This window comes from Harmonia axyridis, chromosome 6 (genome assembly GCF_914767665.1).
Source record: "Harmonia axyridis chromosome 6, icHarAxyr1.1, whole genome shotgun sequence".
NCBI lineage: Eukaryota > Metazoa > Arthropoda > Insecta > Coleoptera > Coccinellidae > Harmonia > Harmonia axyridis.
In genome coordinates, this window is record NC_059506.1 from 36,415,728 (window position 1) to 36,442,863 (window position 27,136).

A 27,136-nucleotide genomic window follows, 5' to 3' on the forward strand; every position below is an offset into this window, starting at 1 on the left:
CTTCTTCTTCAGCCCTCTTTCATCCAGTGTCGGACATAGGCCTCTTCCAGTTTTTTTCATGCTTCTCTGTCTTTTGCTGTTCTCATCCATTGCTTGCCGGCTACATCGACTATGTCGTCTATCCATCTTTTTCTCGGTCTTCTTATGCTTCTTTTTGTCTCTCGAGGTCTCCAAAACGTCACTTTGTGTGACCATCTCTCCCCACTATGCCTTGTAATATGTGCCACCCACTGCCACTTAAGTTTCGCTATTCTACTCATGATGTCAGTTACCCTGGTCTTTTTTCGTATTTCGGTGTTCGGAATTCTGTCCCTCAAGCTCATACCCAGCATAATCCTTTCCATGGCCCTTTGAGTTACTCTCAGCTGTTCTGCCACTTTTTTCGTCATTGCCATAGTTTCTATACCATAAGTTGCCACTGGTAATATACAGCTGTCGTAGGTTTTGCGTTTTAAGTGTAAAGGAATATTTTTGTCCTTGAAATCTCAGAAAGGATAATGATATTACATACCAAAAAATTAAAAAAAAAGAAGGTTGTGGTGCACCACATCTTGCAGATTGTTCCAAACGGTCTAATATAAATTGTTACCAGCCACCTGTGTTCATTTTTCAATTCTGCCTAATGGGAACAGCTCTCAGTGCAGTTTAATGTGCCTAATAGTTTGTAATTGTGTGGTTTAATTATTTATTCCTTAATGATCCTGCTTGATGCATCTGCTAATCAGACAGATTAGTCTAGACGTGCAACCAAATGTACATCAAGCCGAATGTTATGGCCTAAAAACACAAGCATCCTAACTTCAGCTCCCCCTAAAACATATCATGGCAATCTAACGACACTTATGTTGTCTTAGAAGACGTTTTAAAAGTCTTCATGTGAAAATTTGAAGCAATTTCCCAGGAGCCGTGTATCATCCTCCATTTCCACTCAACTGAAAAAGCTTTCAATGCAATTTAAGATTCCTAATGGATACTAAGTTATTCATAAAAGACACTAGGGTGAAGGTATATCCATCGTTGAAGTATATCACTCGTTTTTTTCATTTCTAACAACAATTCTCAGCGTGTCACGCAAATAGCATCGAGTAATCCTGAAGTTGAAAGGCCACAGAGTGAAAACAGCTATCTATCAATGGCCTCAGTGAGTGACCTAGAAGCCATCGCGCACTTGCGACATCTAGCGGAACGTTTAAAGCGCCCCCATCCAAATAAAACGACAAAAAACTCCAGCAGCGATTTAAAACGCTTAATGTAGCACGTCTAACTGCAATCAAGAAGGATTCCCTTAGCCGAAACAAGACCTTTATTGTAATTCAGATGTCGTCTTCTGCGAATTTCGCCATTAGGAAGGGGGAAAAAGTGCTGAAAACTTGACGCGATTAAAAATCCCTAACGAGGCTCGCAAACCCTGGATCTCTGAAATTCCCAAACCGCACAATAAAGGCGGTCTGGCGACAAGCTGATGGATCAAATCTGCATAATCTGGAGGTTTTCGTCTTAATCGACGAGTGGGAGTAGTAGAAACGTAAGAATTTCACCTAGAACGATGCCCAGACGATGGCGATGTGAGATTGCGTTGATATCAAGATGCGAGATGAGAATTGTTTGGATGTGTTTCGAGGGGAGAAAGTAGGTGTTTTCTTGGAATGGTTTTTCCGCTACGACGAGTGCGTTTGAAGGTGATGCGGTTGAAGGTATGTCCCTCTAGAGATTCACCTCGGAAAAATAACTGTTCGCGCTCGAAGGGCTGCTATCATACATTTTGGCGCCCCGCGAAATAAAATTTACTACAAGTTTCACTAGAAAGAGTGGTATTTTCACTAAGAAAAATATTTCCCAATAGTATATTCCATAAATGTATATAGTATAATAAATAATATAAAATTGGCTAACACCTGCACCTGGTAATGAATAAATAAAATACAAAGTAAAAGAAAAAGAAGTACGATTTCCAAGTGTGTAATATCATACGATATTAATTAATATCAATAAGGTGCCTGCTATTTCATTTGTTTGTCATCTTGGGTTGAGTTATGCGGTACTGATGATCCCTAATAAAGGTGAAACTGGTATATCGCTACTCTCTCTTGATTACATGCATTCTCCTTGGTTTACTTTCGATTATGATTCCTATGAAATAGCGTGGAAGTCTTCTGTTTGACAATGGTTATGTTGATGGCATTTTTGTTGATACATTAACCAGATAGATAATTAATATCGTATGATATTACACACTTGGAAATCGTACTTCTTCTTCTTTCTCTTTGTATTTTCTTCGTTTATAGTAAATGTGAATTTACATAGAGTAATAAACATAGATAGAGAGAGCATATGCATTTTCAGTAAGCAAATTTTGTCCCCAACGTGTACTATCGAATTTGACATGAAGCGCGCGCAAATGAAAACATATCAGTGATACGATATTTAACTCAATTCGCGAGATTCTTCACAAAGAACGCACTTCTTATGTCCCATAGGGAATCAACGTTTGATATCAACTCAAAATATATTGAAATAAATACCTAAATATATCAGAAATTCAGAAGACAAACTTCAAGCGCGCCAAACGTAGTAAAACAACCGATGACACTAGGAGAGCAAAAGTTGCCAAACCTTGGATTTCAGCTGGTATATAAAGAAAATACAAATATATATTCTGCTTATTATAAATTCGACAAATAGGAAAAATATCGGATTGCAAATATTCAAATTTGCATGTTTAATCGGGAATCACTCAACTAAATATATTTCATTCAATATAATATACATTCATAACGATATAGTAAAATTGTGGATTTGAAAATATATCACAATCCGACAACGTAATCTAACCATGTTGGGGACATGTTAAAATTACGTATACTCTCTCTAAATTTGGACTACCTAGTTCATAAAAGTAACTTTCCCATGTCGAAAATAACAGTCCGTTGAAGTTCGTTGCATAGCGACGGATCAGAATACTGAATTAGCAGTTCAAAATTGAAAAAAGCACAAACATTGACATAATGGTTCGAAGAACAAACGCTCAATACTCAATTCACCCTTAAAAATGACTAATTAATCCTTGAATATCAAAGAAATTAATCATAAACCTCCAGAAAGTCAATTACGCGCTCGAACGGACCCCCCCCCTAAAATTCTACCCCCTCCTTTCACCTCCCACCCTCCCGATACCTCAAAACCACCTCACCGTCCTTAATGACCTCAATACAGGCAATAATCACGTCTTCCCTCAATTCTCCGATACCTTCCCTTGTCATAGAGACGACGTCTTCGAAATTGACGAGACCATAGAAAATTCCAAAGCCCGCTTCTAAACAAAGGAACTGCGTTCCCGAAGTAGCCCCATAGAAACTAATATCGAGCATCGAGTACAATTGAATTCCGTCGACTCGTCACAATCGGATTGATCGATTAGCATCTCTTACTCGCTTTCTAGGGTCGTAATCCAGAGGGCGACACCATCGCCAAATTATGCCAACGTCATTGTTGCACCTTCCCGCCAATAATTTGTTATTGTTTTGGCCTGGTTTGCCGCCTTTCGGCCAGTTTAATTGCTTCTGGACGTTGTCCCTCGGGATTCCAGGAAAGGGACCATTGTTACCGACTTATCGGTAGTGTTGGCCCGACAAACTTGAGTGATGGAGGGTTTTGGGTATTCGAGTTAATCGGTTTTGGGCCGACTGTGGACCACGGCGCGGTCGAGAGAGCCGTGGAATCGACTTCTGGCGGATTGTGGGGAGGCTAAGGCCACGGAAGAGCTTGTAGTCTTCTTTATCGCGATCGGTATCTGTGGTCTTGGTAGTGGGCGTGTTGGTTTGCTGTCGATCGATGGGCCAGATCATAGAGATGGGGTGATAACTGGGGAATCAGTGGATTTCAGTGTTCCCAACTGCAAGGAACATTGTCTTTCTAGGGAATTTTGACAACCAATTAAAAAATAACTGAATTGAGGGAATTTTCGAGATAAAATTCATTTTATTAGTGATGTATATAAATCCTAGTATCGTTACTAATAAGATATATTTAACTAGAGCCTTCTGTACGAGTGTTATTATACATTATTTTCTCTAATTCACTGGATTTTTATTGAAATTAATGGTATATTTTCATAAATATCGTTTAGTGATTTTTGCATTGATAAATGTTGGTTCTATATCACAAATTTGACAGATACTAGATGAATTCATGACAGGAGAGTTCCGAGTGCCAACATATAATAATAAAATATAACCATGAAATCTGTGTGAAACTGAGATATTCTCGCACGATTTTGTTCTACAAGTTAAGGCAGAATGAACGGATTTGTCACAGAAATCAACAATTTGAAAGACTAGGTCGAATTCATTTTGGTCAACATCATAAAAACCTGAGACAAGATTGACTGAAATTTTGCAATTAAAATAGCAGAATTTTCTATAGACACAATGCAACATAGAATTCAGCACTTTCTCATAGGAATGTCCCATCAATACAAATTGATGGACAACTTGTAAAATGAAATCGTCCAATTGGCAGAGAAAATGCTGTTATTCTACTGACCTGAAACTAGAATTACATGTTGATATTAGACTTGTTCGAACCATAATTATATCTAATTTGTCTTGTTATCCACTAGGAAATAATCACACGTTTTCTTCGAAAATTGTTTTTGGATCAATCTGATAATTGCTCCAAATTTTTGACATGTCCAGTGGGGAATGTTTCGTCTAAAAATTCTCAGAAATTATTATGATATATTTATATTCCTTCATTGCTCACAGGTCGAATTTTTATGTCAATTTGCTAAACAGGATCTAGATCAGTATTAGAAGTTCAGTAATTAAATTTTGTCTGTTGGAAATGTAAAGATTCAAAAGGCATTTTTGTTATTCACCATAGCTCTAAACTCATGTTATTTAGTTATATGGTACATTCTTCGAAAATATTCAGTTTTTCTTGAAGAACTCAAAAGACAAAAAATATACAGGGCGATCCTTTTGAATTAACAAAGTTCAATTGTTATTCCCATACAATAATAAACATAGATAGAGGAAGTATACGCAACTTTTACATGTCCCCAACATGGTTAGATTACGTTGTCGAATTGTGATATGTTTTAAAATCCACAGTTTTACTATATCATTATGAATGTATATTATATCGAATGAAATATATTTATTTGAGTGATTCCCGATTGAATATGCAAATTTGAATATTTGGAATCCGATATTTTTCCTAATTGACGAATTTATAATGAGCTGAATATTTATTATTTTCTGTATCTACCTGCTAAAATCCAAAGTTTAGCAACTTTTGCTCTCCTAGTGTCATCGGTTGTTTCACGTCGTTAGGCGCGCTTGAAGTTTGTTTTTTGAAATTCTGATATATTTAGGTATCTATTTCAATATATTTTGAGTTAATATGAAACGTTGATTCACTATGGGACATAAGAAGTGCGTTCTTTGTGGAGAAACTCGCGAATTGAGTGAAATATCGCATCACTGATATGTTTTCCTTTCCGCGCGCTGCATGTCAAATTTGATAGTTCATGTTGGGGACAGAATTTGCTCACTGAAAATGACATATGCTCCCTCTATCTTTGTTTATTAATCTGAGGTTATTCCTGAGAGATGTGACAACAATATGAATTCCACCATTCATTCATATTGTGCAACAATATCGTTGCACAACAAAATTTATAAAAATCGTGCAATCCGTTTGAAAGATAAATGAGGCGTTCCATACACAAAACTCACCCTGTATATTCCCCCTGTCGTTCCGGAAAAATCCAATTACAAAATAACATAACCATACGGTAATCTAACCAATTTAACACAAATCCCATATAGGAAACACGATCAAATTCGAATCAAAAACCCTTCCGAGCGTAATATTACAGGACTAAGGCTCGCCACACACGTCCGCACTAATTAATTAATTCCGGAAAAACCTCAAACCCAGGCTGAAAATTGTACCTGGCCCTTTTCGAGGGTATCATTCGAGGCTCGAATTTAGGAATGTTGATTGATATTTGTTTTGGGAGGAATTCCGTACGTTCGCAACAGAATTTAATAATTCGTTAATTGCATTATATGAAATATTTCTGATGTTGATATTGGTGCATCGTTTCTGCTATTGATTTCGAGGAAAAAATTTCGAACAATTCTCCAGTAATCCTCTGGAAAGTCCAAATTATTATTAAAATCCAGTTAGTAAGCTGTGATGAATAAATTTATCATAAGTTTTGGCAGTTATTTATTCTCAGAGAATATGAAAAAGATTCAATAAACTGGTATAATCATTACGAAAAAATAGGACTCTAAGAAACACCCTGTATCTCGAATGTTTAAGAACTTTTTTTCCTTGAAATCATCCAAGGAATCTCGCATTTTCCTTTGTCACTTCAATTCAGAAACACCTTGAGTTTTTTCAAGTTATTAGGAAAAGAATATTTCAGATGGTAATAACTTCGAAACCATTAAGCGGATTTGAGATTGAAAATACCAAAATCTAAGTGTAAATTTCGAAAATAATAATAAAATACGATAAGAATACCTCATTTCATATGAAGACATAATAAAGTAATGTGAATCCTTCAACATCATCAAGATTGACGTGCACATAATCATATAAAGTGACAATCCAAGCACTCAAATAATTCAATTTTAGGGTATCTTCAGAATTTCCTCCTATTGATACAGCAATAATCTGTTTACTACCAGATATATCTTCTATCGATATTTCATTCGGTAAATTGTCCATAAATCCAGAATTATTGCCTATTCTATCGTATTTTTGAGCAGTATCAGCGACTTAGTAGCCTAACACTGTATCAAACGACTTTTTACAACATTTTCACGACCATTTGCGACATCCTCGTATTCCATAAACCACTGAATATTTCATGAAGAACGAATTCGGCCAAAGCATCGCCATAGAAATGGAATTTTCCGGTATAGGGGATCTATTCAAGGTCACAGCGCCTTGACGGACAATAAAAGAACTAAAGATAGGGACATTGTTTCGATACCATCGATTTGCTTGTATAAATTCCTTCACATTTAGTATAAAAATCTTCGTTTTAAAATATACGACAATAATATTCTCATAAGGCAAGGTGTCTTTCCAACTGATATTGATGAAGATAGGTTAGGTTTCATCTCTGCAAATGAGTAAAAGTAGCTGTGAGGTTCTTATTTGCTGGAGAAAAAGATATTGAAAAACTGTCACTTTCAGCTGAATCTCATGGGTATATAAAATTTATTACTCTCGGAGAATTTCTAAGAAGGAAACTTTTGAAATATACGAATTTTTTCAGATGAAATTCACTCAAATAGGTTGTACAAATGACAAAGTCATTTGAGGAGTATATGTTGATGAAGCAATTTATGAAAGCTTCAAATCGAGATGAAAATTGTTTTAGCTGGATAAATTCGCTGGCAATAGTGAAAGTTATAAAGCGTAATACTCACAAGTTGAAAATACAAAATGCTGAATCTTGCATATTTCAAAAAATAAATCTGATAAACAACATCTGAGGATTATTTCTCATTATGCACCCAAAATTTAACCAAAAAGTGTTGAACTGAAATTTCTATAGGCCTGTGTAACCCCTCAAAAACTAGTCATAGCAGATTGAATGAACTTTCAATTAGTAACTTAAAATTTCTAGAAGCTTATATCGAATAAATATTATAAATACAAAAGATGATCATTATGCTAACGACCTTTCATATCCCTTTAAAATCACACCCGAAGTAACCAAATTTAAACGCTGATAAACAAGAGACCTCGAACTCACCCCTGCTGAATTGGTTGAAGTTCTTGATCACCTTCTCCGCATTCTTCCTAGCTATGTAGAACCACTCAGAAGTGTTGCTCAGGTAGTTGTACTCAACTGCCAGATCTTTCACCAAGATAGTCCCTTCAGGAAGCCTGTATGCATAGGGACAAAACAGCAGGTAGTCCTGGTACTGGAACTGATCGTAGCAATTTCCAGCAGCAAAGATGTCATCATCGAACTCCACCATACTGAAGACAGAGGCGTGCAAGAGGTACTCAGACTTAAGCACTTCCTTCCCAGCGTATTTCCACAGTCTGGTCAGCATATTAGCTCTATTGACTGCCACGTCGGCTTCAACCCTGAACCTTTCTTGAGCGTATCTATCCACCACACCTTCACCAAGATTTAAATCAGTTCCAGCTGTACAATTTTCTCCAAGCAGATGTTGTGACTCAACAATCCTCAAGAACCTGGTTACGATATCTACATTTCCTGGTCTCAAGTTTTCTAAGGGTTTTTCTGTCTCGTACAGATCGTCAAAATCGTTGTTAACTCCCTCTTCTTCCATCGAGGAGTTCCTAACATCCTCTACCTTCTTCTTCATAGCCTTTTCCCCAATGAACAACATGCTCTTGTCCATGGTGTTCCAGGAGTTGTTGGTGTTGGAACCATTTACGGTTATTCTTCTGGTCTTGTTTTTCATCGTTGGTTCAACGGTGTGGTTTCTGTGGTCTGTCAGTTTTTGAGGTTGAAGGATGGGCGATGATTCTAAAAGGAAAAGATCTGGGAAATGTAGAGCGTCTGAAATGTTTGAAGGGGAATCTTTGAGGGTGGTATTGTAACCAATGAAGTCTGGTTGGTTCCTCAGATACCGGTTCCTGGATTTTCTGTGACGAATGTTCAGTATCGGTTGGAAATCTTGCGGAGAAATGAAGGGAGGGATTGACAGGAGACATAGAATTTCAAGCAGCATCGTCACAGAATCAAGTCAGTTTGTCGTTGTTCATAACTACGAGCACAGAATCTTCTCGAAGAAGATAATTGGTGTAAAAATGGTCTCGGTTTTAACACTACGGCCAGTTTATGGATGCTGAAAGGACTTCCAACGGTTTTTCAAAATCCATCGTGATCTGGTCCACTGAACTATCGCGGATTAAATTAAAGTTAGTTTTGACGGCATTTGTGGAGCGTAGAGCGGCGCGAAAACTAGAGGGCGCACCTCTCCAAGGAGGGAGGGTAGCGAGGTTGGAAGTTGGAGAATTCGCTCACGGGCCGGGAGCAACTGAAGGCAGTGCGAAAGTTGCGATTGGGGGTTGAATTTTCCGCCATCTGGCGGATCCAGGGGCGCTGGCGCACAATCTACGGATTGTTGTGGGGGTCGGAGATTGTAAATTAGAATTTTTATACGAAAAATTCGAATGTGCATATCTAAAATTATGCATACAACGTTTTCGCGTCTTTGAAGTTCAAGTTACAGGGTTAGGACTTAGGAACATTGAAATCAGGGTGTTCCTAAATTGGAGGTTTAAGAGGAAAAAGTCCTTTAAATATAGTCCCGCAAACGCTTTATTTTCGAGATACAGGGCGTTTCTTGTAGTCCTACCATTTTGTAAAGATTTTACCAATTTATCGAATCTTTATTTATTTTCGCTATAGATTGAGTTAATAATTTACAAAATTTATGGAATGAGGTATTCTTATTTTCAAAATTCACAGTTAAATTTTGATATTTCCAATCTTAAATACGTTTAATGGTTTCAAAGTTATTACTATTTGAAATATTTTTTCCTGATAACTAGAAAAAAACAGGGTGTTCCTAAATTGTAGTGACAAAGAAAAATGCAAGATTCCTTGGATAATTTCAAGAAACAAAAGTCTTATAAACATGGCCCCGCAAACGCTTTGTCTTCCTGATACAGAGTGTTTCTTGTAGTCCTATTTTTTCGTGATGATTAAATTACTTCATTGAATCTTTTTCATCTTCTCTGAGAATAAATAAGTACCAAAACTTATAATTAATTCATCACAGCTTACTTACTGGATTTTTATAATAATTTGGATTTTCCTGAGGATCAATGGAGAATTGTTTACAATCATTTTCTCGGAATCGGTAGCTGAAGAAGTTCTTCCAAGTAAAATTTCTTCTATCTCGAATCCCTTCCTTTCCTTTTACTGGCTGTTGAACAATTTTTTTTCATTCATTTTTATGAATTCTAAACGAATTATCATCATAAGCTTTTAGATTTTGGATGATATTGTACTTGTAGGATTTCCAATATTTTCACGTTTTTATTAAGTTCCTATAATGCCCCAGGGACGTAGTTTTCGGGGATATCGTGTCTCCAGTCGCCCCTAACATCTACGCCAATGAGGATTCGAGCTATTTAAAGAATTCCCTGTTTTCCGGACTTTTCTTTGATGTTTTCGGCTAGGACATACCGTTTTAGAGAAAATATACTTCAATGTTACTGCAGACTGCAGTAGTTTCAAAGTAAACATTTCATATGTTGCAGCAAAGTAGATCAAATAAAAAGTGTTGATTATTGTGAGACAAATATTGGTGCCTCAATAACATTGAAGTCGTTTTTCTCCAGAACGATATGTCCTAGCCGCTTTCAAAAACAAAAGTACGAAGAAACGTCGGGAAAACAGGATTTGACTCTAAATAGCTCCGATCTTCATTGGCGTAGATGTTAGGGGCGACTGAAAACACCAAACCTCCAAAAACTACGCCACTAGAACTATAACTTCATAAAGTTATAACCTGGACTTTTGAATCGCCCTGCATTTCAAGGACTAATTCGCGTATTTTAAAATTTGACATATTAACAACTTCAAATTGCAATCTTGCTTAATTGGGTGAACGTGGGATAACTCAACTCTTGTAACCGGATGTTTACTTACATCTCCTAAACCTATATCAGCACCTAGTCGATCAACAACAATATCTTGACGTTAAAACGAATAGTTATCAGTCGATTAACCCAAAAACAAACATCAAAACTACTCAAAACGAAAATATCCCAACTAAAACTAACAGAATCGATAAACTTCTCCTTCAATTAATACCCACCAATTTCTAGAGCATAAAAAACCACAACAGATAAAGATAAACGCCGTCTGGTAAACTCCAAAGTCTCAACCATCCCATTTTGGTACTTCCAGCGACATCCGAAGACCTAGTGACATACTTCTGCATCTCCGCATCATCTTCTTCTTGCATAAATTACCCATTCAAAAACGGTCTCTCTCTCCGCACGACACAACATCGTCAACGACCATGAAATGAAGAGGTAACACTTTCATACTCGAAGGGACCAGCAAACACAGTTATAGTCGAATTCGAAAGAGAGCAGATTTGAATTGTTAGAGAACTCGATATCGGTCTCTTTTCTAAGTGCGTGGTTAAGATGTTTGATCCTTTTGCAGGTCTGTGATGAGGTGTTTAGTGCTGTTTTGTTTGTTTGTGTTGTATTTTCGGACCGGTCTGTGCAAACCTTTGCTTGGGGGTGGTAGTCATGATATTTGGAGTGAGGTGGATGAGTCGGATAATGGTTTGGTAGAAGGGGCTTTAGCTGGAAATGGATCGAGGCTGCCAAGAGGTGACTTTTTCGATTTTTTTTGCAGATAAGTCGTGCGGTCTGTTTTTTTTAGATTTCCAAAAGTCTGTTCGTGTATGTGACTCTTTAATGTTAAATACAACACTTTTTTCGGCAACCGTCCGGGAAGTGCTCACTTCCCGGACGCTTTTTCTCTGAGAAAGTAGCATTTCCCGGCCTAGTCCGGAAAGTACGTACTTCCCGGACTAGGCCGGAAAAGAATCATAGAATCCATAGCAACCGAGATAACGGCTGACAGTTCATATGAAATTAGTTGTCAAAAATTTGCATGTTTTTTGATCGCAATCGCAATAAATTATGGAAAGCAGCAGCGATAGTGTTATTTTACATGGTTGCCGAAAAAATATTGTACGCAACACGCCCGAAAATGGTTTTTTTGGACTCACAGACTTCCAGGACTCGCTTACGCTCGTCCTGGAATTTTGTCTATTCGTCCAAAAAAACCCTATTTTCCGGACTTGTTACGTAAATTACTATTATTTTCATAAAAATTTAAAAGAACAACTGTTCATTCGATGTCAGAAGCTTTTGAGCGTTCGTTCATTTATGCGCCGCCTGTTGAAGATGATATAGAGCTGTTTCAACTTGTTTTTTCAATAGAAATGAAATTGTTGAATTGTTTTATCAGTGCTCATTTGTGAATAAATTCAAGAAGAATATATTCAGTTATTAAGTATTGTGGACAAATTTAAAAGTGGTACTAAGTACAGCTCAGTATTTTGATACTGGTGTAAAAAAAATCAGTTTCAAATTTGGCTACAATACGACAAATGGTAAGTGGATTAACTGAATCATATCGTCCATGAATTCTTCTTAAATTCAACAATTTCTAAACGTCTTTGAAGCGTGTATCTTTCCATGATTCACATAATGGAAAATCCCACTAAAAACAAATGACATAAGAAATGTCAAAAAATAATACAGAGTTTAGCTATTATAATCAATTCCAATGGTATGTCCTCGAGAACTTCTCGAATTCCATCTTAAAAGTTCTGAATCGATTTGAGACCTTCTCTTCCACGTGGCCACAAAGAAAAAAGTCTGAAGGTGTTAAATCACATAATCTCGGTGGCCAATTGAGATCACCTCTTCGAGAAATAATACATTCAGAAAACTTTTCTGGTAAAATTGCGATTGTTTTGTTGCGTGTGTGGCACTTGTTATTAAAAAATGATCTCCCCCATCAATATCTTCGAATTCCGGCCATCAAAAATTGTTTTTGAAATGCTTAATTCCCAAGATCGACAAACCTGGGTTTTCTTCAATACTACGATCTACAGCTGCATTATAGTCAGTCCTTCTTGAGCAACGCACACGGTTTCGATTCTGCACATCACTAACTTGTCTCAACAGCTCAAATTTTTCCAAAAAGCTGTGTGCTAAATGGGTGCCGCGCGAGCTCACAATCGATCAAAAGCAACAACGTGTTAATGATTCTGAGCAGTTTGAAGCTGTTTAAGTGCAATAAACCTGAATTTTTGCGTCGATATGTAACAATGGATGGAACATGGCTCCATCATTTCACTCCGAATTCCAATCGACAGTCAGCTAAGTGGACTGCACACGATGAATCGAATCCAAAGCGAGGAAAAACACAACAGTCAGCTGGCAAGGTATTGGCATCAGTATTCTGGGATGCGCAAGGTATAATATTCATTTATTACCTCCAAAGGGCCAGACCCTCAACAGCGATTATTATATAGCGTTATTGGATCGTTTAAAGGATGAAATCGTAAAAAAAACGGCCCTATTTGAAGAAAAAAGATGCTGTTCATCAAAACAATACGCCGTGTCACAAATCAATGAAAACAATGGCAAAATTGAATGAATAAGACTTCGAATTGCTTCTGCATCCACCGATTTCGCCAGATCTGGCCCTCATCGTCTTTTTTCTGTTCTTAGACCTCAAAAGAATTCTCGTTGGAAAGAAATTTAGCGCCAATGAAGAAGAAATCGCCGAAACTGAGGCCTATTTTGAAGCGAAAGACAAATCGTACTACAAAAATGGTATCGAAAAGTTGGAAGATCGCTATAATCACTGTATCGCCCTCGAAGCAGGCAACTATGTTGAATAACAAAATCGAATTTTGCCAAAAAATGTGTTTTACTATGGTAGACCGGGGTCTTTTCAATTGGCCTAATGGCTGTTCAAATGGCGCGAAATTCAAATCTTCCACTCTGTTTCACACGTTATTCACCATCAAATCATTCGAAAACCCCCACAAGCTCAATAAAGCAGAATAAAAATAATGGAAAACAACGGACACATATAATTTTCGGGATGAAACCAGCGCACGGGAATATATTTCGAGAAACAAAGACGCGTTACGTCACCAGTGGGCGTGGAACACAACGTCCCTATTCATACACATTAATTCCAAATTTTTTTTAGTGTCTGGGCCCGCAACCTATAATTTTCGGATGACGCCAAATGCTCATAACGTGTACAGACGGGAATTTATTGGGGTGGAAGGTGCGGAGAAAATGTACATAATTTTTCCGCGATACGTTGTGTAAATTGTCCTTAGGAAAAGCCCTACCCCTAATATTTTCTGATGAAAAAAATTTGCGGAGGTCGTAAAAAATAGCTGGTTGGCTTCTTCAAGAAGCTGTACCTACGTTTTTCAGCGAGGAATACGTGTTGAAGAAGCTGTGGCAACCATATTTTTCATAAAGGAGAAAATTGAGAAAAAAATCGAACTAGAAATTAATCTACGTTTGGGCGGGATCAGTATCTGGATTGGTAACCGATCAGTTAACTCGTTTTTTTATGGAACAGCATTCCTAATCTATAGAAGAATGTTCAATTCAATAATAGAAATATGTTTTAAAGATAAGTTCACAAATGTTTCAATTTTTTTTACGAAATTTGATCACCCTGTAACTCAACTAAGCTATTCGCATTTTCTTTTATTACTGTTGTAGTTGACAAAAATGTCGAATGAAACTTTAAAGTTCAAATGGGTTGGTAATTTACCATAGAATGTTTTTATTTTTCGTTTTCTCCAAAAAACTGTTGTGTATTGTGTTCTTCGTAATTCAACTCTATTCACCGGAAAAAATGTAGATATTTTCGATATTAACCGACAATCAAATTCGGCATAATATGATTTCCATGAAAATGAAAAGTTTTTGCAATATCGCTGTTATAACATAAAGTTAATCAATTGTATATCCATATCGTATAAACGTATAAAAACCTACCAAGAGCTTGATCGTAACTAGAGACAAATTGAAACGCCAACGCAAGAATAATAAACTCTATAGAAAATTAAATTTAATTTTCCCCTAATATATTTTCATTCAGACAAGCAAAAAAAAAGTACGTAGGTGTCTTTTTTACCAGGGTGAATAAATTTCCAGGGATTCTCAGATAAGACTTTAGATAATTTAGTTTCAGTTTTCCCTGAATGGGAAAGGGAAATCATAATTTTCAATTTGAAGGTATGGAATTTTATATTCGATTCCATTTTTCTGTACCCACTGCATATACAAAGTTTTCCAATAAGAAGTTTCGTTTTGCATTGCTCGCTACAGATAGCAAGTTAAATTTTATATCTGCCCAGAGGCAGATATCACATTTGACAAGTAAAATCTAGGCCATTGCTGAAAATTCACTACAAAAATGGTGAAAATTTTTACAGTCACAAAACTAAAGCACTTTTGGGTCGTCGTGAAACAATAGTGAAACTGGTGAAAAAATTTGAGCTCCTGAGACAAGTTAGTGATGTGATCAATAGAAACCGTGTGCGTTGCTTAAGAACAACTACTGGTGTAGCCCGTAGTGTTGACTAAAAAATCTAGGTTTTTCGATTCCTCGTCGATCTTGGGAATTAGGAATTTTTCATAGCCAAAATTGGAAGATATTGATGTGGACTACGTTCATTTTCAACATGACGGCGCTACGTGTCACACAATCAACGGAACAATCGCAATTTTACAAGAAAAGTTTCCTGTTCGTGTTATTTCTCTAATAATATTTCATAAAAAATTTCGAAAATTATTTAACAAATTCCTTTCTTTTTTTTAGTGTTAAACTTCTTCCCGGTTCCAGTTGAGGAAGAATGCTTGTCCAAAGATGGAAGAAGAAGAGGTGAGGAAATTTTAATGCATCATTTGTTTACTCGATAAAAATTTGTTCACTTTGGAAGAAAATAATTTTTCATATGTACATTTTCCAAAACAATTTGAATTTTTTCAGGAATCTGCATGAACACATATGAGTGCCGTATACAGGGTGGCAGCTCCCATGGAAAATGTGCTATGGGATTTGGAGTTTGTTGTGTGTGTAAGTGAGTTTAAATATAAAAAATCATTCCTTCTTCAATTTTCGAAATACTTCTTTTTTATATAACAATTATCAATTATCTGTGGTCCCATTACTACCAATCGCAATCCTACTCTATAACCATCGATTTCCATTTCAGTCACTTTGACCTGCAACCAGGAAGTAATCAACAACATAACCTACTTCGTAAACCCAGATTTTCCCGATTTAACAAGCTCTATAACCTCCTGCAACCTGACGGTGAAGAAAATCGACGAAGAAATCGCACAGTTACGTCTGGATTTCATACACTTCAACCTGGTAAGTCGACAGGAATGCCAACGTAAGATCGTCAAAATCTAAACATTTTTTTTTTGTTAGGGCCAACCAAACAGAAAGACTGGAGTTTGCGAAGAAGACGTGTTCACGATGTCTGGCGGTGAGAATAGAATGCTGAAACTCTGTGGCTTCAACAGTGGACAACACGGTGAATAGTCTATGGTTTCTTATTCTTTTTTGCCTTGGCCTTCTCATAAAATTGTTCTGTGAATTATCCCATCACTCTGTTCATCTATGTCTTCAATACCTCCAAAACTATTCTAAGACATAAATTTAATTATTCTCCGCAGCATATTTCGATGTGGAAGGCATAACCGGCCCAATTGAGATCACCATGCTGCTCAACAGAAAAGCAGTATCACGACTGTGGGAGCTCACCGTCACTCAGATACCATTCTCCCAACGGGCACCAATGGGCTGCCTCCAATACCATCAAGGAATGAAAGGCACCATCCAAACGATGAACTTCGCTGATAACGGACGCCATCTAGCGGATCAAGACTACACCATCTGCATCAGGGAGGAAGAAGGGATGTGCAGCATCGCGTACGAGCCCTGTCATGAAGATTCCTTCAAAATAGCGCCCAATAACAACTCGACTCTTACTAATGCGGTCGTCATAGACGAGGTTGAAGGTTCTGGTGGGGGTGTGGAAGGTGTACAAGCCAGGGATATGCAGCAGGAGTGCGTGGATAGGGTGATTTTGCCATGTGACAACGAAGATCTCATTATGGTATGTCAAATTAGATTACTAGGTTAAGTCACAGAATATGAAACATGATTCTGATTTCTGTGGTTGAAATATAATCGTTCTATGGTCTGAATTCCGTTATTTTTCAAAATTTCTCTGTCCCCTACGTTAGTTTTTATTTTTTCCAGGTTGGTGAAGGTGGACCCAGCACTTGTAGCTTGGTCCATTGTGGAGAATCGCTCTGTCCGGAGAACGAATCACCCTGTAGAATTGAGAGCAGTTCTACTCCCTTCACTGTAGGCATCCATTTTGAGGAGAACTCAAGAGAATCACCCGCTGATGATAATCTTGGGATGTGCTTGATATACGAACAACTTCCCTGCAATTAATGATACAGGGTGATACAAAAAAACCTCGCCGCAATATAAAAAGTCTGTACGATATTCCTAAAATAAGAACGAACTAGTCAATAGTCATAGGTTGATAAAAATGAAACTACTGTTATTTGTTATTTCTATTTAATTATTTTATTTTAATTTTTATTTATATTTTTTATTTATTTTTGTTTTAAGTAAAAAGGTGCACTTTATCGTTAAGATAGTCTCCTTTAGGGAACAAAAATAGGGTTTGAGCAAATATTCCATCCATAAATTTCGAAGTTATTATGTATTATAGACTTCTGATACAGAATCCCTCTCTTCCCTTTTTTCTGTATGAATCAAATTTTCTTCCCGTCTTGCTGAGAAATGTATATACCTGTAACAATCATTGTAAATACCTTCCTATTGAGAATCTCTTCATCGACTTACACTACAGCTATTAAAACACCCAACTGTGTGCACATGGTCAAGAAAAAAATAGCGAAGGGGGCAGAATCAATCGTCCAATTATACAATTTGCTGTACATTACACCAGAAATAACTGGAATGGCATTGTCAGCGACAGATAAAATCGAAAACGCAGCTCCTAAGAAGAAAAAGAAAATATAAAGAATATAAATGTTCTATAATTTAGATCTCTCACCCTTTTCTGTGACTGCGACAATTTTAGAAACCATAGATCTAATAACAGGAGCCACGATAGGACCCAGAGCAGCAAAAGCGCCACCTAAAAGTAACTAACTATAATATCGAATAACAAAATAAAACTCTATGTTCCACAAATCAAGTATTAGGTTGTCAACATTGATGAATCATAGAAAACAAATCAATTTGACAGATGTTTTCGAATTGGAATTTCAAATTGAAATCTTCTCTTGCAAATATTTCATCTGTTGCATCTCACCTGTATAAAAAATAACATCAGTCTCAGCTATGATAAAAAATATCCTTGCTATTGTATGAGCAAATGCACCAATCATCACAATGATAGTATCTTTCCATCCCAGAACTCTGCTCATAAATGGTATTGCAGTGATGAGTCCAATATCTTGGAAAGCAGATTTAAATGTACTAGATTTCAACATAAAAAAAAGAATAATGCACATTAATCCACAAAGTTTTCATGAAACAATTTATAAATACCTGAAATTGCTGATTTGTTTGAAACTCCAATGGAAAACATTTTGTAAGTATAAATAACAGGCATTCTTTTCATCTCTTTGGAATGTGTATAAACCCATCATAGTTATAAGAAGAAGCAAGTATCTTCTTCTATTTGCTGCTCTCTCTTTGAAGACAGTCTTGAAGGTAAAAACTACATGATTATAATCGAAAAAGTCACATACGATATATCTCAACTTTGGCAAGGGACTCTGTTCATTTGTTGTCCTCCATTGCAGCCTCAGAAGACTATAAACAATGGCAAGAAACATAAGGATGGCATTTAGAGTAAACATCATGGTATATGACTTGTTGAAAACTTTCCTGAATAAGTAAGATCCTGAAAATATAAATTCATCAGGAGAAGAACAAAATGAAATTTGAATTACATACCTAATGCAATACCAGTGGGCATAGTTGACAAGTAGATCACCTCCAAAAGAGTTACTCTCAGTGTCCTATTTTCTGAGCTGGAAACATCAACAAGATAACTGAATGCAGCAGCAAAAATTGCAACGTCGGCTCCCGTGAAAGCCATGGGCAGAGTAGCAGTATAAACTATGTACTCAACGGGCCATGTAGTTTGCATAGAATTAACAACAACCATGACAGAATAGTAAAACTTGCCTATCAATCCAATCAAAAGTGGCATTTTCCTGCCACGTTTGTCAGACCAAGCCCCCATGAAAAGAGCAAGAATGATTTGACCAGTATGTCCGGCAATATCATTCCATAAATTAAAATTGGATACAGTTACCTAAAACATGATGAATATCAATAAAATGTAATGATTTGGTAGAAATCCCTCACCTGAACTTCTCGGTTCAAGTCTGAATATGCTTTATTAGCAATATCACCACATATGGTATCATTTAAGTGGTGATTCACTCTACATGCTTTATCTACAAAAAAAGCATTCTCTAATACTGAAGTTATCATGAATGCCATCATGTATAGGTATAAAGTTGGCTCTACCGTAATGAAGTCCAGGTAGTAACATACTTTTCTTCGAAAATTCCATTCTACTGGCATCTAAAAGATTATAGATTTGAATTAAACGATTTATTCCTCATTTTGAATACCACATTTAGAAATTCTCATTCATGGAAGAAACGCTTTTACTCACAAAAGGTTCATCATAATTATACTCCATTATTTTCGTTAAATAGGGGAGAAATCATTAAAAATGAACTTTTTTCAATTCCTACTGTTCGTTATTTCAACGATCGTCCTTTTAGTGAAATTTCGAATTCATTGATAATTTTTTAAATAGAAATTTCGCGGCGAATCAAAACATAACCTCTTTGGTTCACGACATTATTTCTTTTCTTAAAATCTTTCAATTTCTTCAATTCGGCAAACATGTTGAAATTAATTATGCAATAATTGTATTTGTTAAGCAATCGGTTTTATTTATATTTGAGTTCAATTCGGTGTCAATTGCCCAAACTAATCGATATCAGCAGTTGATTGACCTTAGATATCGGAGTATTTAATAGCGCTTTTTTTTCATTCGACCAGTTTATTGATTCAGAATCATCACAGTTTTATTCGAAAAATTCCGAGGTTTGAGACTCATTTTGAATAAGATTGAATCATAGAAATGAAGAATCATTATTTTTTTTTAAGAAGAAGTGGAAATATTCAAAACAATGCTTACCTTTTTAAAAAACGAAATGAACTTTTCCGCACATTCAAACTGCAATATCTATATCTAAGAAATTCGAAAACTCCTAACAATATGTATTTAATCGCTTTTTCAATAATTTTCGATATCTTATAACAATGGTTGTTTTGTTAGTTAACAATAGGAGAGATATCTTCGTAATGTTATATGATTTGGACATGGGAGCCAGCTTTTATTATACATAATTCGATAATTGAATCGAATATCCTTTGTTCATAAAACAGGAAAATTGTTCTAAGGATATATAAGCGTATCAACATGAATTCTAATTCAGTTTGATGATGCTGATTAAAAATTATGACCTTTGAGGTGACACGACCAAAGGGAATTTCATAATGAGATAAGAAAGGTTTATCTTAATTCAGACAATATCTGGAGATATAATACACTTCAAATAAAGCCGATGAAAATTGCTATATCGCATTGTTTTAATAACAAATATAATTTCTGTCTCAATGCCACCTGATGCATCGCTTGTTTGTTCTTAGTAAATAGTATGCCAAAGTCTAATTAATAATTTGAATTGATTTCCACCCATCACTTTTTAGTATTCATGAAAAAAATATTGTATTTCCAAGTTTAATTCTTATAAGATCAAGATTCTCAATGCTGTTCTATGGTACTCGACATCTAACCTCACATTTTTAAAATTGCACTGATAGTAACCGCTAAGCGGCGTTGATCAATTTCTTACGTTTTATAATTAATATATACTAAGGTGGACTATTCAAAGCTGTATATAAATTACCTCCAAGATGAATATAACAAGACAAACCGAAAAGAGTTTCATGGAGAGCGTCCGCCTAGATTCCCTAAGGATAGAACAGGCAGGAAGGACAATGGAAAATTTCTTGGGCAAAGACAGCGCTGCTCCCACTTTAACAAACTTATTGAATGTATCTCCACAATCGGGCCCCGCAGCTAGCGGTTTTATCGAACATGATTATCCAGTTCTAAGTGGAATGCAACTTTCAATAAACAACATGACACAGATGAAAACATTGAAACAAGTACCTCTTCCTCCAGAAGTTATGGAACATTTTGGACATGTGCAATGTCACTGTATGATGGGGTTATTTCCTGAAATAAACCGAGCCTGGTTAACAGTAGATAGTGACATATATGTTTGGACTTACGAAGAAAATTCTGATTTGGCCTATTTTGATGGTTTAAGTGAAACAATATTATGCGTGGGATTAGTGAAACCGAAACCTAGAGTGTTCCATAATTTCATCAAATATTTGCTTGTAATATGTACATCTGTAGATATAGTTGTTCTGGGTGTTACGTTTGGAGAAAGTCCTAATGATAAAATGGCTGAGATACAGCTGATACCTGATCCAGTTTTCACTATTCCTACAGATGGTGCCACTATTTCTACAGTTGCTGGAACATCTCAAGGCCGGATATTTTTAGGTAGCAAAGAAGGAAATGTGTTTGAATTGGAATATCAAGCTGAGAGTGGTTGGTTTGGGAAGAGATGCAAAAAAGTGAACCATTCCACAAGTGCCTTATCGTTTTTGGTACCAGCTTTCATAAATGCCGCTTTAGGAGAAGACGATGGGATCACACAAATATCTGTAGATAACTCAAGACACATCTTATATGTTTTAACAGATAAAGGTGCTATTGAAGTTTGTGATTTGGGTGAAAAAGGCAATAGCTATTCTCGAGTAACCAAAGTCTCACAGTCTAACCTAGTTCAACAAGCTGTTCATACAGTAAAAACTCTAGATTCTCAAAGTTTTCGTCCTATAGTGTTCATAAGTGCTGTGGAATCGACAGAATCTCCATTCACAAACTTGGTGGCTGTAACTCAGACTGGTATCCGTTTATATTTGTCCACATCCAGTTTGAGTAATCCACAACCTAATCAGCGTCCGTACACCTTATGTTTACAGCATGTAAGACTTCCACCAGGGTATTCAGCCAACATTACTGTGCGACCTAGAATGGTGCACACAGGGAACTATAGGGACCGTAATTGTGTTTTAGTATCTACAGTAAATGAGATCGACGTATTATGGTGTATTTCGGCAGACATGTTTCCTTTCAGTCATTCCTTGATGGAAGCATATACAACAATCAATTTGGGAGCCTCTGCCATAGCAGTTTCAGAAGTTAGACAAGGTAAAGAAATCAATTTTAATGTTTGAACCACAAAATTTGGACCTGTAACCACTGATCCTGATATTACCGGACCAAGAACAGATCCTGTGGAACTCCTTTCAATTAAAATGATGGAGGAAAGCAAATCAGCTTATGTTATTTTGAAATGTTTCAGCACTTCCCGCAACAGACCTTTATGATGCGAATCAAGAGTTTGTGCCGCTTGTCGTTCGTCAACATTACGAACCGCCAAAAAAATATGTTGTTCTCACCTCACAAGGGGTCCACATACTTTTAAAACTTCGTCCAGTAGACTTGTTGAGACAGTTCCTACTTGATGGCCGGGGAGCCGACTCAGAAGCAGTGAAAAGCTTTTTTATGGTAGAAACCGAAGACCAAGCTTGCGCTACAAGTCTAATTTTGGCCTCCTTAGAGAGTCAAACGAATGCAGAGCTGGCCGAGGCAGCTACTAGGGCCTTTTTCATCTTCGGAGGTGAGCCTAAGCTAACTGGAAGCACAACGTTCAATCAAACCCAACTCAGATCTACCTTATTCCAACCGAATGTCATTTCAACACCTGCTCCCCACCATTTGACCCAAAACCAATTCCAAGGAAGCAACTTGGACCTTACTCAAACTTTGCCGTTCACTGCCCAAGCCCTCTTTCAATTTTCGTCCAAACACAACGGACTCTATTTGTATTTTGGAAGAATTTTACGACCCATGTGGGGTAAGAAGTGTGTGCAACAGGTGTCCGTAGATCCAAACTCAAAAGTCTTTGTTTTTTCTTCAACGGTGAATGGTGACCAAGTCGGCATGATCCTAAATAATTTAATGGCTCTGCATAACTTCTTATTGATCAATACTCAACTCTGCGTTTGTGGTCCCACCCAAAGCCATAATATGTCGTTGAACAACACCATGGTTCGATCCAGTTACACTCTGCAGGATGCACAATTGGAAGAAAGGTTGGTGGAATGAATCCTAATCCTCAACGTTTAGAATTTTTGTCTTAATGAATATTCCTATGAATTTTTGCTACTATTGACTTATATTTTACATGTTGACAATTCATTTGACATATGACAGACAGTGTTACCACATGATTTTGATAGCCTACTCAATTTTAAGTAATCAGTATCAGAAAATGGTAAAAAAAATAATCCTAATTATGAAGGATGAGTTTTAAAACCGTATGATTGTATATTGATGAATTTTTCCAGGCAATCGTTGGACTCCTTAAAGATGATGGTATGCCATTGTTGCCAAGTCCTTGGCCTCTGGAAGATTCTCTGCGAACATCAGCTTCACGATTTGATAGCTTCATTGCAAGAAAACTACCAGAAAATGTTGGAGAACACGACTTTCAAAGACTTGTGTCTGCATGGACAAGAGATCTGCAACCTCCTTATAACTGCCCTAGTCAATAGCTATCTGGGAGACAATGCTTCAGTTGATTCTATCGCTGGCCGACTTCGACAAGTTTGCCCCAGCTTCTACAAATCAGAAGATGCTGCATTTTCCAAGGCTATTGAAATGTTGAAGGCCTCTCAAGGTAAAATTTTTTCTTTTCTCCTTTTTTTGGTTTACAAAATTTTTTTCATTAGGTACTCAAAATTCTGACGAGAAAGAAGAATTGATAACTTCAGCGTTGAATCTTTGCAAATCGATCACTCCAAACATAATTCTACGTGAAGTTTGCATCCAATTCACCCACCTTAAGGCGTACAAAGCAGTGATCGAGCTGTGTTACGTTACCGGTCAGAAGGTGGATCCCGATCGGATAGCTGAGCATTTCTACAAGCAAAGAGACGAAGCCGATGATGAAGGTTTGAGTTACTACTGCAGAAGAGCTGAAATTTATCAAGAAATTCTGCAGATGTTGGATACTGTCCATCTGCAAAGCGAAGATTCCAACATTTCTAATATCAACAGATCTCAAGTTTCACCGGAAGATGGACTCGATATGACCAGGAGAATAATCCAAGAAATTCTTGATACCGACGATGATATAATGCAGATTGTGGTATACGGTTGGATGATTTCCAAACACATGACCAACGATCTGATCAAAATCAGTAATCAATCATTGGAAATGTTTCTCACGCACAATTCACAGCAGAATTGCGATATTGAGGTTAGTTTTGACTAATGACAGTTGAAGTGTCAAATGTTATCTAACCTAATCAATTTTTTCAGGTTATGGATCTACTGTGGAAGTATTACGAAAGTAACAACAATCACTCTGCAGCTGCTAAAATATTGGCCAAATTGGCTGCTTTGGAGGGCAATAAGCTGAATTTGAAGCAACGTTTGGCTTACCTGGCTCGTGCCATCATGTGCATGAGCAATTCGCAAACGGGATACGCCCCCTGTTTGGGTGTATACCTTAGAGACCTGGAGGATAAACTGGATGTGGCAAAAGTCCAGGAACAGATTCTCAACGCTTTGAAGAACAACAACTCCAGTCGCAACCCTGCCGTTGAGGAGGCTGTAGCGGCTTTAGATTCGGGACTTTACCAAATTTCTCAACTGTACGAGAACTTTGCCGATCCCTTCGAATTATGGGAATGCAAGTTGGCAATCATCGATTGTGCAGGGTATTCGGATTCTCCGTTGGTGGAATCGATTTGGAAGAATATCTTGAAGAACGAGTTGAAGAGTTCGTCCCTCATAAACAGTGCGAACGATAGGTTGAGTCAGATTTTAAGTAAAGTTAAAATGTTGGCTAGGACATATTCGTCTTCGGTGAACTGTTTTCCTCTAGAATATTTAGTTCACGAGTTGGAAGTTATAAGTGTTACGCTCAGAAGTTCGAAGTCTTTAGTTCCGCAAAGTTTGATTTCCATGAACATCCCCATGGAAAAACTTATTCTGGTTTACAACCGTTTGATATCGATAACGAGCAACGAGTCTTTCTGGAAGATAGAAGAGCACGAGTTCCATTTTGCCGAGTCCATAGCAGCTTTGATCAGTTGTTTTTTGGAGGACAGCGGCCAGTATAACAATGTTGCCAAAAGAAGAGTGATTTCGTTGTGCCAAGATGCGGTTGCTGGGATTTTGTCCAATCTTTACAGTAAACCAAACACAGACGAACTGGTGACGGTTTTGAGAAGCATTCAGGCCAGACTTTCTAGGTTATAATTTAGTGGAATTGTTTTTTTTTTGTGTATGGAATTGATTTACAATCTGTGAAGAACTATTTATATTTTTATTGAAATAATTTGTGTTTTATTGATTACATGTTACCAACATTGACCTCGGATAAGGATCGAGAGGTCTTTTCATTGGAAAAGTCCTCTCTGAACTGTATTTTTATACATTTTATATTATTTAACTAGATATTAGAATTATCATAGACTATTTTAGCATCTCTGAGAAAACATATTGCTAACTCTTTTCTGGAGTACCTTTATGACTAGATTTAATTCACATGTATTTTTGGCAATCTTATGAAAAAAATTCCTCGTGATATAAAATTTTGAAGCAGTTCTGACCATAAATTCTCTTAGTAAAATTTTCCTAATCATACAATTCGAATTTTCAACTAGGCTTATACTCAGTAGAGCCATCTCGGAAGATTAGCTCAAACCCGGTATTGGTGAGGGGGGAAAGCATCACAGGAATCTATACGTATTTGGCCGCGTGAATAATTAGTTCAGTAAAATGCGGGTAGATAGCTTAGGTATAGCAAAATTGCTCACTGATTCAAATTTTGAATTTTTTTAACAAAAAACTGACATAATTCGATCGTTACTACTTCTGCATTAGGCCAGAAACATGTTTTCCACGTTACTTGAGGAGTTTTCAGATGTAGATGCCGAAGTAGGCATCCATTCTCAGCAGAATAGTGTTTTTTACATTACTAAATCACAATTTTCTTGCGAAATTGGGAATATTTCAGTTTTGAACTATGTTAAAAAAACTGATTGCGGGTTGGTATTCAGCATGGAAAATTCTTCAAGATGTCATATTATGAAGATGATCAACCAAAATTCATAAAAAAAAAATTTTTTTTTCGGAATTTATTCAAGGAAATATCGCAGTTTGGGACATGTAAATATATGCTTGTCCTGTTTAAAATCTACTGATTTTGGCCATCAGAGAAAAGGCCAAACCCCCCTGAAAATTCCTCCTACGAAACTCCAAATAACTTAGTTTTGGGGAATTTTAGGGATGAGCTGATTACAAATAGAAATTCTGCGTGAAAAATTCTTCTTAATACGAAATTTTGAAGTCGATCTGAATCAAAATCTTTTTTTGGCGAAAAACTATCCAAGGTTATATTATGACAGTTTTAGAGGGTCTCAAGGTCGTAATATCCAAATTTGTCATTGATTCTTAACAGGAAAATATTTCTACACCTTAAAAGCACAGTTTTTACACAACTAGAAAGTCTCAATTGTGAGGCAGAAATACTCATTTTACAAGCCTCATAGTTATGCCACCAGAGGGCAGACCATACTCCCTTTGAATTTTCTCACAAAATTCGGAATAACTCAATTTTGGTGACTCCTAGAGAGGAACTGATTGCAAAAACGGATTCAGCAGAAAAAATTCTTCAAAATATCAAAATTTGAAGTCGATCTGAACCAAAAACTTTTTTTGTCGAAAAAATATCCAAGGTTATAGTCTTGGTTTTTCCGAAAAAATCGACTGATCGAATTCGAACATTTTATGATAGTTTTAGAGGATTTCGGGGTCGTAGAATCCGAATTAGGCATCCATTCTTACCAGAAAAATTTTTCTACACCATAAAAGCACAAGTTTCATACAACTGTTTTGGGGCATCTTTTTTTCCCATTCACAAGTTTCAGATTTATGCCACCAGAGGGCAGACCAAACCCGCTTTGAATTCTCCTACAAAACTCGAAATAACTCAATTTTGGGGTATTCTAGGGAGGAACTGATTGCGAATAGGAATTCAGCATACAAAATTCTTCATAATATCAAATTTTGAAATCTGAATAAAAAATTAATTTTTGCGAAAAAATATTAGAAAAATTGGCTGGAAGACTGCGGTCGATAGCCATTTGATAACATGATTAATAAATTTAGTTTCTCTCTCTCTCGCTATTCCAAAAAATTTCCTATTCAATTCAAACATTTCATTATAG

At 36.6% G+C, this 27,136-nt stretch overlaps 4 protein-coding genes and 1 long non-coding RNA gene across 7 annotated transcripts in view; 3 read left to right on the forward strand and 2 right to left on the reverse strand.

The window, feature by feature from the left end:
- The window catches only part of LOC123683486 (probable G-protein coupled receptor 158), a 187,345-nt gene extending 178,311 nt beyond the window's left edge, over positions 1-9,034 (reverse strand). The window contains exon 1 of the mRNA XM_045622573.1: positions 7,784-9,034. Coding sequence (XP_045478529.1) covers positions 7,784-8,738 — 955 coding nt within the window. The 5' untranslated portion in view covers positions 8,739-9,034. The remainder of the gene's footprint in view (positions 1-7,783) is intronic.
- On the forward strand, positions 1,633-17,222 carry LOC123683488. Of its 2 annotated transcripts, none has more exons than XM_045622577.1 (7): positions 1,633-1,694; positions 15,416-15,478; positions 15,587-15,673; positions 15,813-15,973; positions 16,034-16,139; positions 16,282-16,724; positions 16,871-17,222. In XM_045622577.1, exons 3-7 carry the CDS (start codon positions 15,595-15,597, stop codon positions 17,069-17,071), a joined length of 990 nt encoding a protein of 329 aa, XP_045478533.1. In that variant the 5' UTR covers positions 1,633-1,694; positions 15,416-15,478; positions 15,587-15,594; the 3' UTR covers positions 17,072-17,222. The 2 variants fall into 2 exon arrangements, with proteins under 2 accessions (XP_045478533.1, XP_045478532.1); XM_045622576.1 differs by lacking the exon at positions 1,633-1,694 and adding an exon at positions 11,019-11,367.
- On the reverse strand, positions 17,184-20,022 carry LOC123683487 (proton-coupled folate transporter). Of its 2 annotated transcripts, none has more exons than XM_045622575.1 (8): positions 19,884-20,022; positions 19,034-19,255; positions 18,617-18,980; positions 18,206-18,563; positions 17,967-18,133; positions 17,706-17,789; positions 17,492-17,648; positions 17,184-17,438 (listed from the first exon to the last, which is right to left on the reverse strand). In XM_045622575.1, exons 2-8 carry the CDS (start codon positions 19,253-19,255, stop codon positions 17,345-17,347), a joined length of 1,446 nt encoding a protein of 481 aa, XP_045478531.1. In that variant the 5' UTR covers positions 19,884-20,022; the 3' UTR covers positions 17,184-17,344. The 2 variants fall into 2 exon arrangements, with proteins under 2 accessions (XP_045478531.1, XP_045478530.1); XM_045622574.1 differs by lacking the exon at positions 19,884-20,022 and adding an exon at positions 19,350-19,490.
- On the forward strand, positions 18,107-18,902 carry LOC123683489. Its single transcript, XR_006747984.1, has 2 exons — positions 18,107-18,248; positions 18,463-18,902. It is a non-coding gene; the product is annotated as an uncharacterized LOC123683489 (long non-coding RNA).
- A 510-nt stretch (positions 20,023-20,532) lies between the features above and the next one.
- LOC123683490 (nuclear pore complex protein Nup155) lies at positions 20,533-25,242 on the forward strand. Its single transcript, XM_045622578.1, has 5 exons — positions 20,533-22,040; positions 22,195-22,987; positions 23,243-23,574; positions 23,627-24,156; positions 24,219-25,242. Exons 1-5 carry the CDS (start codon positions 20,666-20,668, stop codon positions 25,161-25,163), a joined length of 3,975 nt encoding a protein of 1,324 aa, XP_045478534.1. The 5' UTR covers positions 20,533-20,665; the 3' UTR covers positions 25,164-25,242.
- Positions 25,243-27,136: the final 1,894 nt, after the last annotated feature.

Coding starts and splice junctions, on each gene's coding strand:
- LOC123683487 (XM_045622574.1), bottom strand. CDS start 19,376: ATGGAGTATAATTATGATGAACCTTTT. Junction 17,790..17,966: donor TGATGTTATTTTTTATACAG/GTGAGATGCAAC, acceptor AGTTACTTTTAG/GTGGCGCTTTTGCTGCTCTG. Junction 17,649..17,705: donor TGTCGCAGTCACAGAAAAGG/GTGAGAGATCTA, acceptor TTTTCTTCTTAG/GAGCTGCGTTTTCGATTTTA.
- LOC123683488 (XM_045622576.1), top strand. CDS start 11,202: ATGAGGTGTTTAGTGCTGTTTTGTTTGTTTGTGTTGTATTTTCGGACC. Junction 11,368..15,415: donor TGGATCGAGGCTGCCAAGAG/GTGACTTTTTCG, acceptor TCTTTTTTTTAG/TGTTAAACTTCTTCCCGGTT. Junction 15,974..16,033: donor ATTTCATACACTTCAACCTG/GTAAGTCGACAG, acceptor TTTTTTTGTTAG/GGCCAACCAAACAGAAAGAC.
- LOC123683490 (XM_045622578.1), top strand. CDS start 20,666: ATGAATATAACAAGACAAACCGAAAAGAGTTTCATGGAGAGCGTCCGC. Junction 22,041..22,194: donor AGTTTCAGAAGTTAGACAAG/GTAAAGAAATCA, acceptor GAAATGTTTCAG/CACTTCCCGCAACAGACCTT. Junction 23,575..23,626: donor AATGTTGAAGGCCTCTCAAG/GTAAAATTTTTT, acceptor TTTTTTCATTAG/GTACTCAAAATTCTGACGAG.